Source organism: Apus apus, chromosome 3, assembly GCF_020740795.1.
Source record: "Apus apus isolate bApuApu2 chromosome 3, bApuApu2.pri.cur, whole genome shotgun sequence".
Taxonomy (NCBI): Eukaryota; Metazoa; Chordata; class Aves; order Apodiformes; family Apodidae; genus Apus; species Apus apus.
In genome coordinates, this window is record NC_067284.1 from 93,043,873 (window position 1) to 93,057,386 (window position 13,514).

Sequence of the window (13,514 nt, forward strand, 5' to 3'; positions counted from 1 at the left end):
AACTAGGAACCAGCTGAAGAATGCTACAAACTAACACGACCTGCTTTCATAGATTTCTAGGTTAAGAGACTTCATTTATCCAATATGGCCTCAACCATAACATGCCATCACAGTGCTTCATCAGTCTAGATAAGAAAAACACAAAACAATACCGACATTTTCATAAAGGGCATCATGCAGAGATGCCCAGTCTTGAAGACAAGGAAAATGGCCACTTCCATAGGTAATTTTTCTCACTATTCAACTTCTGCGCCTAATTTTCCATTACATTTTTTTTTACTTATAGCTTTAGACATTAGAAAACTTAATGAGCAAAGATGTTACCATAAAAAAAGTCATTTCAATGACAAGCAAGGACAGAGAACTTACTTGTGCTTCATACCAACTCTAATTCAGGCCAAATGACATCCATTTCAGTGGATGTAGATCTTGGCTCTTAATAAAACATGCACAATGTTTCGAAAACCAACAAAGCAACCAAACTTTCATAAGATACAAATTCCTCCACTTTCAGCTAGAAAACAATACAGCAGGGAAGTACTCCTGCTATCCATTTACACCAGTAGCAACCTACCTCCAGCTGGTGATCACTCCTTACCAACGCCATACGGGCCCTTTGCAATGAACCATGCATTAGTTTGTGCAGTCTTAAAATTAGCTTCCTTAACCCCATTTGCTTCAGCGCTTTATCTACAAATGGCCTGTAAATAGAGGTCAAACAATGTTGGCTGCAGCTTGCCTCAGCACTGCACTCTGGAGTAGCCCAAGAGGCAGAGTCATCCTCAGATTCAAGCCTATCAAGCCTCCTTGAAAAATGATCCTGAAAGTCAAAATTTGGCTTATTAGTAAAACTGTTCTTGATGGCTTGTCTTAGTTCCTCAACATTCTCCTCAGAGATTTGTTCTTCACCATCGCTCTCCTCTGTGCAAGTTCCTGAGGATTCTTTTACTTCTGTGCCCCTATCAACTTCTTCATCCTCTGGATCATTGCCCTTGGATGGTAGAGGAGAAGGAATTTCAAACACTGGCCAGCCAATGTCAGAAAGATTTTTGATGCCCAATACAGTTCCCATAATCCTTAATTTTTGATTTAAGTCTTTTGTAATATTTAACCATAGACAGAGTGCCTGCACTCTGTCTTGGAAGTCCTTTGCAGCATACTTTTCATAGTCCTTTTGAAGAGCCTGCAGAGATGGATAAAGTGCTTCGATATACTCTAACAGTTCCATTATCCGCTTGACTTGCTCAAATGAGACCCGCTGCCGATGGAGGTGTTCATGGTAACTTGAGTAACCCAAAGCACTTGTTCCATGTGTTGCTTTGCAAACTCCTTCTCCTGAAGTACCATTGAGACTGGCTCCATTTTTAACACAGGAGAAGCTTCCATAGTTCACTTTGAAGGTGAGGATTTCATTGATAATATCAGGGATAGCTTGACGGGCTGCATAGAGATAGAGGTCTTGGTCATTAATGCTCCGGCCCGCATGCCAAGCTTGCAGCTCCAGCCAGATCAGTTCATTGGATCGGTTAAGCCAGACAGAAGAGGTGCTTTCCTGTCCTCTTTGCTCCCTATCCTTTTTCTTGGAGACTGAGGTAAGTTTTAACAAAAGCCGCAGTGTTTCAAAGAATTTTAAGCGATCTGCTGGGCAATCAGTCCTAGAAGTCTGGCGTGCAGTTCTGGGTATTGGCATGGGCACAGAGACTGGAAGCTTAGCATTGCTACAGCCAAGGCTGAGGTAAGGCTTATTGAGATCAACATCTGGAATTGTTTTTTTTGGCAGAGACCCACCAACTGAGTCTAACATAAACGAACACTGCACATTTTTCTTGTGATCTCGTTCTGTTGTCCTTAGGGTGTCTCGGATCTTCTTCCCTTGCTTATAGCTGTGCTCCTCCACATTCTCAACAGTTTTCCCATTGTCTTTATGCACAGATTGAGTTGGCACACTCATCTTTTCTGTAAGAAAAGAAAAATAAAGGAAGAATGTGACTGCAACAAGAAACAACAAGCAACGTTCAGTCCCGCTCCCAATCACATTTCTTAGGTTGAGCATACAACACCATTTTACACCAATAAAACAAAAGAGCCATGGATAGAAGTAAAATATAGTCTCAGAAATCACCAATAGTTTAGCTAAATCAATAGTAGCACCAAAGGCATTTTTCTTTCTCCTCTTCCTTTACTCCCTTTGTAGAAGGGACCTCAGAGAATACTCATTATCCTGAGTATGCCATTTACCGAGAACTGAGTGTGATCAAAAGGAAAATAATGGTTTCCAAGTTCATCTTTCATACATTTGTTATGCAACATTCCCAACAAAAACTCAAAACGCAACAGAGCATTTTTAACATTTCCAAGTCAAACAGACTTAAAGAGACTCCACTGCACATGCAATTTCATAAACCTGGAACATGTATGGATTCTGAAATTTGGCTTGGATGATCTGATCTGGGTTCTTGGGGAGCTTGATATTAGTTCTGGGAATCCCTCTGCATTCTTAATATGCTGCCTTAATACCAGGAGCCTACTTCCCCAACACGCTTGCCTTCTCCATTACCTGTCCAACGGTACAATCTCTTCTCCCTCTGTTACTGAGTAACAGATTGGTCGGGGTTGGAAGGGACCTCTGAAGATCATCTAGTTCAACCTGTTGCCAGAGCAATATCACCTATAGTAGATCTCACAGGAACACATCCAGGCAGGTTTGGAATGTCTCCAGAGCAGGAGACTCCACAACCTCTTTGGGCAGCCTGTTCAGATCTCTGCCACCCTCACAGTAAAGAATTTTTTCCTTATGTTTAGTTTCAACCTCCTACGCTCTGGTTTGTGTCCATTGCCCTTGTCCTGTCACTGGGCACACTGAAGAGCCTGGTCCCATCCTCCTGACACCTGCCTCTAGACATTTATAAGCATTGATGAGATTGCCCTTCAGTCTCCTCCAGGCTGAACAGCCCCAGCTCTCAGTCTTTGCATAAAGGATATGACTCTGCTCCTTCCCAGCCAGCGGCTCCAGCAAACTTCTCATTGATGGACTTGATGAGCTCCTTGGCTGAGCTGGGTCCTTTGTTGATGTCTGCTCTTTCCTCAGGAGCAGAAGACCGTACCACTCTTCTGCAGCATTAACAAAAGTGCTTCAAACCAGGTTTTGCAGAATAGGGCAGGAGGAACAGTGTTTTAATATCACAACTCTCAAGGAATTGGTGGCAGGCTGGAGTTCAGAACCTATATGTAGACTAGCTGCACTCTAGGGATCAGCAGCTGGAACACAAGCTACATGGTCACAGAGCCCCTGCTTATCCAAGCACAGGAAAGACTTTCCAAAGGATGGCTGAATACTTACTCTTCTTTTCACTGTTCACTGTGACTCTAAGGATTATGTGCAGTACATGGCTCATACCTCACTCAAGAAGCAGTAATTTGCTTAGAGTCTTTGCCACTGTGCTCCTCACTATAATGTACAATTAATACCAGAAATACTAATAAACTTATTTTAAAAAGAGGCCTGCTCAGTGGAACAATAATATTATTCCCTTTCTATATGAAAAATCACAATCAATAAAAACCTGAAAGATACTTCTGGGTGCCAAAGATAGGTAGAGCTATTGCTCAACACTTCAGAACATTGAGCACTTTGTGTTCAATGCTCCCTGTCTTCAACTGCCCTTGAATTCTCAACAGCTTGCAAACCACATCCCAGAGGAAAACAAGAAACAGAAAATTTTCATTTCTGCTGTTTACTTAGCATCACACCAATTTTCATGCCAAAATACTGCTATGATATGTACTTCACTGACTTAATTATCAGATGGCCCTTCATTCTTGTTACATTCACTACATGTCTTTCAGCATCTGCAACCAAAGAATGTGCAGTCATACAGAAATCTGTTATCTTCATCACAAAAATGCACACAATCTCTACTCATGTAAGATATCAGTTCTCTAGAAAAGAACTGATGTGGTAATGTGGCTCCAAGACTACCAAAAGTATTCACAAAAAAGCACTGTATTAAGGTTGCAGAGATGTCTGAAGTGAAAGTGAAGAGGTATGTAGCCAGAGCACCTTGCTAAGCTCGTTTCCATTACAAACCCCATTTTCATCTGTTAATGAGCAATAAGCCAGTTAATAGGGCTATAGCCTGCAATCCACCTCCCTGCAGTCCCCATAACTAAAAAAAATATAATTTAAACCTTGCCACAGGTGTGTAGGATGGGGGCAGATCACAATGCATACGATGGCACTTAACTCTGGAAAAAAATGAAATTACATTCTGAAGTATATGAGGAAGAAAGAAGAATCACAAAGTCACCACAGACACTGTATCTTGCAAATACACCTCTTACAGTACTTTCATTTCAGGTACCCACACATCTTTCTCTGAATAGCTACCAAGTACAACAGCAGACAACATAAAAAACTAACTCAAACACAGTGGTTCCTCCTGAAATGGAAACCTATCAGTGATTCTACAAAAACTGCTATGAAATTCAGTACCATTGATCTTACAATTATCTACTCAAACACTACTATCAGACAGTGGTACTTCATCTTCACTGGTTCTAATTTATGAGGTTAACCAACACACAACACTAAGTCCTGCTGAGTGTATCAGCTTGAATCACAGAATACTAGGGATTGGAAGGGACCTCTGGAGATCACGGAGTCCAATGCCCCTTCCAGAGCAAGAACACCACAGAATCTACGGCAGGTCACTCAGAAACACATCCAGGTGGGTCGTGAAAGTCTCTAGAGAAGAAGACTCCACAACCTCTCTGGGCACCCTATTCCAGTGCCCTGTAACCCTTACAGTAAAGAAGTTCCTCCTCATGCTGAGGTGGAACTTCCTGTGCTCTAGCTTGCATCCATTGCCCCTTGTCTTATCACATGGCACAATTGAAAAGAGACTGACCCTTCCTTCTTGACACCCACCCTTCAGATATTCATATACATTAATAAAATCCCCTCCTAGTCTTCTCTCCTCTAGACTGAACAGCCCCAGGTCTCCTAGCCTTTCCTTGGAAGGCAAGCATTCCAGTCATAATCATCCTCGTAGCCCTCCACTGGACTCTCAATTACGCTCCTGTCCCTCTTAAACTGGAGAGCCCAGAACTGGACACAATACCCAGGTGGGGTCTCACTAGGGCAGAGCAGAGGCGGAGGAGAACCTCCCTCGACCTGCTTTGCTTTCCACAGCACAGCTGGCTCTGCTGCTAGGAGGCAACAGCTCAAAAAGCTAGGACAGGCAAGCAGAAGTAAGATAAATTCTGCATGGGTAGGAAAGGAGGAAGACGGAGGAGGTTGGCAGAGATGAAACACACACACTCTCCCCCCTCCAAACTGAGGTAGATTAGATATGGATCAACTTTTAACAGCACTTTGATGTTAAAAAGGCAAGTTAAAAATATGATTCGTTATTAGACATCCAGATTACCCTACTACTTGAATGTTCATCATTCTTGACAAAGCCCAGGCACAGTAATATACAGATGGTTTCAAAATCCTCATGTTTCATCAAATAAACAGGCTCTAATTACTAAAATATATCTTACAATTCTTCAATAAATTACCAAGAATGTTGTAATTGTATAAGTTCCTACTACCAGTTTTATTGTATTTTTCTAAAACAGGCTTAAATAATTTGTAAAACAAGTTCAGCTGTACTAACAAATTTTGTGTTAAAATTACCTTTAGTGCTACATGGTGCAGGTAGGTTCAACGACTAAGCAAAGACATGCAGTGAGAGGGGGGCCCGAGTTCTTAAACAGCTCATTAAAAAAATAATTTAAAAATCATAAAATTAACTTGACTAACTTGATGTGGGTAAGAAAGCAGTTCAGAAAGAGGTTCCCCTTCAAGCAGGAAGTTGTGAAAGTTTCATTCTAAAGGCCAGAGGGGGGCACTGTTTTCATGTAGTCCAAGAACCTAACACCTCAGTAAGCAAGCATTGCTGGACTGTCATTCCATCCCCTTCGTGCCATAAAAACCAGGCAAGAGACAGAAATATGTCTTAGGAACAACCCTTTGGAAGATGTTTGCACGGGCCCTTCTTTTGTTATGAACTTGCACTCCACAACTCTACATAACTGAAGAATCAATCATACCCCCTTATTCAAGCTAAACCATTTACCTTCTTCTCCCCTACACTTTACCTTAAAAATGCAGTCCTTGCAAGTAAAAGCACTTGGTGACAACATTTCCTTTTTCATGTGAAGCAATTTCAAAAACTGCTTCCAAAATATTACCTGGCAATAGTTAAGCTGCTATAACAACTCTGGCAAATAACCTTGCCTGACACAGTTGTTTTTTTCTTACAATAATAACAACAAAAAAACCCACCACAAACAACAAGAAAAAACACACCAAAGAAAACCAAACCTAAGCATATTCAGTATTCTGAATGAAAATACAATCTTAAGGAATGGCTCTTTTTTGCACCCATCACAAGCTCAGCAAAACCAACAAAAATGCAATTTTTTTCTTTTTTTTCTTGGACAGACAGCTTGAAAAGATGTAGCTACTTCACGTTTTTTAAAATTACCTTTTCAACAAGCAATTATGATATTCTGTATCTGCTCAAAATTACAGAAAGATAATATTACAATTCATACTTTAAGCTGAAAATGTTTTATTTAATATTAGATACCGTTACTTAGTAACATTAGGAAAAAAACAGGTATCAAGTATCTTTTTTTTTTCCTAGTTAGAACTTTATAACTGAAGCGCCAGGAATTGTTTCAGTGACACTAAAGAGTAAAGAATAATCCCTGGAAATTATTTTTCTGTAAAACAGACTATGAAGTGCATAAAATCGGGGCAGAGAAGCAATTACTACAGACCACAGAATTGCAGAAAAAAAATTACTGTTAATGTTTGACGGTAATTTTTTCCAATCTCCTGCTTAAAGCAGGATTTAATTCAAAACTAGTTTAGTCTGCTCAAGATGTTGTCCAGTTGGTTGCCCAGTTTTGGACATCTCCAAACAGGGAGATTCAACAACCTAACCATCTCTATGGTAACCTGTTCCCTGTTTGACCACTCTTCATTTTTATTTTTTTTTCTTTTCTACCTAAAAGAGTTTTTCCTTATTGCAACTTATGACAGTTGCTTCCTGTCCTTTAACTGCACATCAGTATCTGGCTCCATCTTCTGTGTATCTCCTCAATCTGTAATGAAGAGCTACTACTATAACCTTATAGTCATTTTTCAGGAAAAAAAAAAAAAAAACAACAACAAAAAGACACACAAACAAACAAAACAAACCCGAACAAACAAAAAAACCCCAAACAGAAACCCACAACAACAAAAAAACCCACCACACCTACCTTTCAAAGTGGAGCGACTAGCAGGTTTCCCAACGTTATTTTTCTGATGCTTTGTTGACATACGCTTCATCTGGCGGGGTGTACTAGGAGGAGAAGTTCCATAGAAGGTGTCAGCACTCGCTTCATCTGATAATTCCTCAGGGTCAGATTCAGAGATCTTGAAAGTAGCATCTTCTGATTTGCACTCTTTCCTGTAAAGAACAAGTTGAACCATGATGTTAAAGAATTTTTACTTGCAATATCTGTTTAGAAAGTTAATCTATTAATAAATCCCAACCAGATACCATTAATATCTGCATGATCTCTTCTGCATGATCAAGTGACATACAGCAACGAAACTACTCTCAGACAGTGAACAACCAAACTTTAGCACATTTTATGCTGCTCACTGACATATTAGGAAATTTCAAATTCATACATGGAAACAAACTATTTTAAGACAATCTGTGAACTGTCTTATTGCTCCACACATCACAACACATAATTTGAATTCTTCACAACACTAAAAAAGCCCCACAAAATAATTACAACCCTCTGATCAGTTCAGGCTTCAGGGGTCTGTATATGGCAGCAGGACAGGGTTTTACCTTTTCTCCCTATCCCTCTGTATCCCTATCTGATGCTTACCTACACAAGGTAAATAAAGAAGGGGAAAAAAAAAAAAAAAAAAAAAAAAAGGAAGAAGGAGGAGAGGACACCAAGGCAAAAACCAGTTCCTAACTGATTGAATCCCATGGATAGGCTAGAGCTCAAAGTGTTACCGAGATCTATGCCTCCTCCTACAATATGGGGCCCATTAGCCCCTCACAGTCCCATCATGAACACCACTCCCCATGGTGTCATGGAATTCTCTTGCTTTAACTTACATCTGAGAGAACACATTTTATTTCTGAAGCAGGTGTGCAAATAACTCCATCTTGACTATAGTAACAGACATGGAGGCAAAGAAACATTTGACCTAAATCAGACAGTGTAAGATCAGTATCAGCACCTGAAAACAGCAATTTTAATTTCACAACATTTTACTTGCTAGTATTTCTAAGGCAAACAAGGAATGTTACTCATGCTCTGGTAGAGCCTGAGTGTCTGCAGGAAGAAATATAACAGAATATTACCAGCCAGCAGACTAGCAGTAAGGCTAACAAAAAAAACCCAGAACAACACCAAAAAAACAAATCAAAACAAACAAACCACCAGATACTATACTTCTTTGCCTTTAGCTATAAACAGAAATACATACCTTAACATGCAGAACAGTTATGTTCTCTACAAAGCCACAGAAACATTTAGTGTGTGAAATTACTCTTCTCATATTACAGAGCTTTAAGAAGGCAAACAATTTCAACAACTATTGCAGAAAAACTTCAGAGGCTACCTAAGAAAAAGCACTCAGGTGATACTGTAGCACCACCTGTAGCCTACGGAGAGCCCTGCAGTGAATCTGGCCATAATGACAGCCACACAGAATCACCAATTCATTTAGTCTAGTTTCCTTGCCTTGGGAAATCATGCTGTTTGTGCATTTTCTGGCAATCCAATTTAATTAACCACTATTGTGCAAACAGAACAAAAAAAGTCTTCATTTTTTCCTACAGCTCTTGTGAAAATAGGTGGATGAATAACAGAAAAAGATCTTGCAAATGCTGAACTTGGAGAGTGAAAGTTAAGTTTACATCTTTATGGAGACTAGCAAAGTTTTAATCCTGAGAACTCTTACAAGCAACCCTACTGCAAAAAAATCTTCAGGCAGAGCTATCCCCTCTGATTTTGCCAGAGACAAATCAACCACAAGAGACTAAACCACATGAAACAAGAAGTCACTAGTTCCAGTGCTTATGGAACTATTTATTTTTTCAGTGATCTCACTGGCTTGGCAAGGCACAGCATGGGGTGTTGGTGCTCTTGCAGGGCCTGGCAGAGCAGATCCTGCAGCACTCACATTAGGCCTCAGTTCCAAGGTAGTTTTAAACTAGGACAAGTCACCTTATTATAAAAGACTAGTGAAAACACTGTTTTTCTTCTGGTTTTAAGTGAGTAATCTCTTCTAACCATATAATAATCAAACCTCTTCACTAGGCTGAATAAACTGACCTTTAAAGACCGTAAGATGGTTCTCTCCTCAACAGTCACTACCTGTTGCTTTTCCCTCTGACAAGAGGGCATGCTCAAAATACCCTCTGATCTCACATATGAATTACATACCTAGCTACACAGTGGGATCCAGTATGACTGACTTTTTTTTGTCTGGGCAATTTAGTAAGCTGTTTCATTTGTTAAAAACCATACCAGATTTATCACAAAACATTCAGCACTAGAAGTCACATCACAAAACCACAATCACGCTCTACAGAACCACTCCTGTTAACAGCTGACAAGATGATCTAACTGGAGCTGGCTGGTCTGCTTAGAGGGAGGAAGGCACAAACTGCAACTCAACTTTAAAAATTCAGCATGCTCAGTTTAAGGTTTCTGTGCAAGGACTGTACCTCTACTCAAAGCTCAAATGAATGTCCGTGAACACAAAGATCCAGTTTCACCTGTGAAAGCCTTATTGTACAACAATGCACCAGATATATAGGTTCTGAACCACATCAGCTTAGTCATGCTCACATTGATTTTTGTTGTCCAGATGATACCAGACATCAGCAGCAGGAACCCTGTGGTATTAAAGCCAGTTATAATTTTAACAGATTACTGACATAGCATTTGTGATGTTCATGTGCTATTTACTTTTATGAACTAACCAAAGACTAATTAAATCTGCAAACCTAAATCAGATTATATTATTGGTTATTCCACAGAATTGTTGGTTCCTGAATACTGTTGCAACCAGAGTTGGGAAACAATAGTAGCAAACAAGAAATTTGCTTTGATTAAGAACTGCAGGTTTTCTCCCCCACGGCCTGTGAAAACCATCCTAATCTTAATTAGGCACACACCCAAAAAGTGAAAGCTAGAAGTGTGACAACTGAAGTTACTGCTTGCCAAGGAAGTTTAAACCCATGCTTATGAGGAAAACTGGAAGCGCATCATTCTCACTTGAGACTATTTACAGGCTGCTCCCAGACTCAATTTTAATGACCAAAATGCTTCTCATCAATTTTACACTGGTGATAAGAAGTGACTGTAGCCAGGATGCATAATGCAGGATATTGGGAAAGTTGCAAGAGCAGTATGGTAAAAACAAAAGCCAAAATCAAAACAACAAGAAAAAACACCTTGACGGCTCTGACATACAATGAAAAATAAACAACCAAGAATGTTTCCAACACGTAAATACTGTTACACAGAGATGCATTTCACCCAGAATCTAAAAAGACAGAACACATAATTCCTTCAATTTGCATATCTAGATGATGACAGGATTTAGTTTTTTTAAACTAAGCCAAAGTGTTGGCAATGTATCTACAATTCCAGCTTAGTCACAAAAACAGAGATAAATCTTCTAGATTTTCAAAGGCTTACAAATAAAAAGAAGAGAAAGGGAAAACTGAGGTATGAAATTTAAAGCAGCAGGTCAGGGAGCAAAAAATCTGGCAACTGTTGCTCTTGATGACATAGACCATGGGACTTTGGAAAAATACAGTAATTTATCATTAAAATTAAATTAACAAATTAAAAGATCAGTGAAGATCACAAAGGGACATGTTAACATTAAATAGGCTAAAGGCATACTGAAGAGTATGATTTTTAACCAGTATAAAATTTTTGCACTTTACACCTATACATAAGAAAAATTTTTTAGTCTTCCATTTATATCAGGTACCCTTGTTCCTCACAAGCAGGAGTTCAAATGTATTAGGCACTTACATAATTATCTCAGGTTATCATCTGCTTATCATCCTACACACAACTTAAAAGCTTGCTGGGAATCAGAGCAGTAGAGGTCAACTGATCAGACTACAGGCAAACAGCAGTCAATCTGCGTTAGGCCAAGACAGCGCAGGACCCAGGATAACCACCCACCACAATGGTTACAAGGCTGCCTGCTCTGCTGGCTGCTGCCATGAGCAGCTTCCTGCGGTTTCAAAGACTTTACACCGTTCACACATCAGTAAGGCCCTTCCTTTCTCAGCATTTCTATGGCACCCTGCCACTATTTTGGAGACCTGGATTTGTACAATGTTCACCACCAAATTAACAAGTACTTGCTCGACACTCAGTGCCTTTGCATTAAAGGCAAAGAGTCTGTTTTTCAAATACATGCTCCTTAACAGGGACCCATTTTGATAATTAAAGTATATACAAATATAAAGCTTCATTAGCCTATTCTTAGTAACGTATACTGTCAATTAGCTAAGGTAGCAGAAAACACAGGCACTACACATTGCCAATTAAATCCTTTTAAGCTAAGGTAGCTCTCCTTAAACATAGTTGCAACCATCCTATTTCAAAGATAAACAATATTCTGCCAAGAACATACTTGCAAATGGTCATCATGCCACAGCTGCTGGTAATGCAAAGAGCACACAGATTTTTAGGTAACCATCTTTGCATCTGTTAAACCAAAATTTGAAACTGTATCCACACACAACACAGCCCTGGAGTCAGCAGCTCCAACTTCTGTGGGGCAGTACTGGGTTTCGTTTTACCTGCCTAGCACAAAAGAACATGACAGTACTCCTGGACCAACAGCACAAGGAAGGAACTTCATTGATCAACCTGTAGCACTTCAGGAAACTAAGACTGAGGATTAGACCACCTAATCAGGAAAAAGAGTTAAGATGAAATTAAGTTCTGCTACATCACAGGACTGCTAGCAGGTGTAAACTCCTATTGTTAAGTTCTAACACCAAGAAAGTATCACACACTCCTATTTTTTAATAACCTTTTAAAGAATCCCTGTTATGAGGGAAGCTATAAAAGTAAACAGACTTGGTTCAGTTCAGCTCCTGAACTGAAAGCAGAGAGGACTATAACTCCAAATTTGAGTACAGCCTTCTGTTAAAGATCTGCTACATTTGTAAGAACTAAAAGTAAGTGCTTGCAGCTATTGCATTCAAAGCACTTAGTACAAACTGCTGTGAGGGCAGCAGAAGAAACAGTAACAAAAAAACTTGAAGAGGCATAAGTGCAATTCAGAGGAAGCCATCAATTAAAGGCAGGAAAAAAGTCTTGGGCTTTTTTTATTATTTTTTATTACACAGCAGCAGGAATCTGCTCACAGTCTGTACCAATAAAACTGTATTTTTTGCTAAATACATCCTGCATACATCTGGCACACCGCTTACAGGAAGGGGGGAAACAGCCAGGTTAGGAATATATGAAAATTCTGTGACTAGCATAGACGTGTACATGTCATGTATTCCTATTGAGACTATACCTCCAGAGACTAAAAAAATAATTACTCACATTAAAACTTAATACTGACATACAATAATGGAGATGCTTGACCTTGTATTCGCATTTGCATCTCTTACGGTCAAGTTCAGCATTTCTAAGCAGTCCATGTTAAATCTTAGTCACCAGTAACTTCTGATTGCTGCCAATATATTAATAGGACTCACTATTACTAATTAGCAAGTAATATACTTGCTAAGTTTTCAATACTATAATTAAATTTTACTTGAAACTAAGAGCACATCTGCCTTTTTAATTTGTTATCCTTAAGATAATTTGGGTAAGCTATAAAAAAGCACCAAGTTTGGGTTGTTTTTTTTTTTAATGAGAATCACTGCCACAAAGCTAAACTGCAGATACGGTTCTTCTTGAGTTCTTCTGGTATTAACGTTTTAGAAGAACAGAAAAGTCTCCAAATTATGCAGGGTGAATAAAATTAGACTTGTAAAAAGCACCAGATCTCTACTAAGGCCTGGATAAGCTGTCTCCTCAGGAAAAAAAAACTTTACTACTTTTGGAAAATACCACTGCTTGGTAAATGAATACCCATGGTTTTGGGTAAGGAACTGGAAGGAGTACCTGTTACCTTCCACCTTCCCAAATTTTAAAGACTCATGCCATATCCCAACAGTAGAACAAAGAGCACTGAAAGCAACTTTGAGCTGGAGAGAAGAAGAGCAACAAGAGCTTTGGTGTTCCAGGTTTCCAACTCACTAGGATTTTGTAGATACTACTTTACTCTAGAAAAAAGGCATCTGGACAACTTAGCTTGACATTAAAGCCTGGCAGAAAAACACCTAAGAGCAATCTTGTAGCGGGAAAAGGGAACTTCACAATACTGTATCTTCCTTCAT

The 13,514-nt window shown here is 39.4% G+C and overlaps 1 protein-coding gene across 6 annotated transcripts in view; it reads right to left on the minus strand.

The window, feature by feature from the left end:
- Nucleotides 1-13,514, minus strand: part of MAP3K4 (mitogen-activated protein kinase kinase kinase 4) — a 67,538-nt gene that overhangs the window by 46,144 nt on the left and 7,880 nt on the right. For all 6 annotated transcript variants that reach the window (XM_051613289.1, XM_051613288.1, XM_051613293.1 and 3 more), the window contains exons 2-3: nt 7,321-7,511; nt 575-1,956 (exon numbers count right to left, since the gene is read on the minus strand). In XM_051613289.1, the coding sequence (XP_051469249.1) occupies nt 575-1,956; nt 7,321-7,511 (1,573 nt within the window). The remainder of the gene's footprint in view (nt 1-574; nt 1,957-7,320; nt 7,512-13,514) is intronic.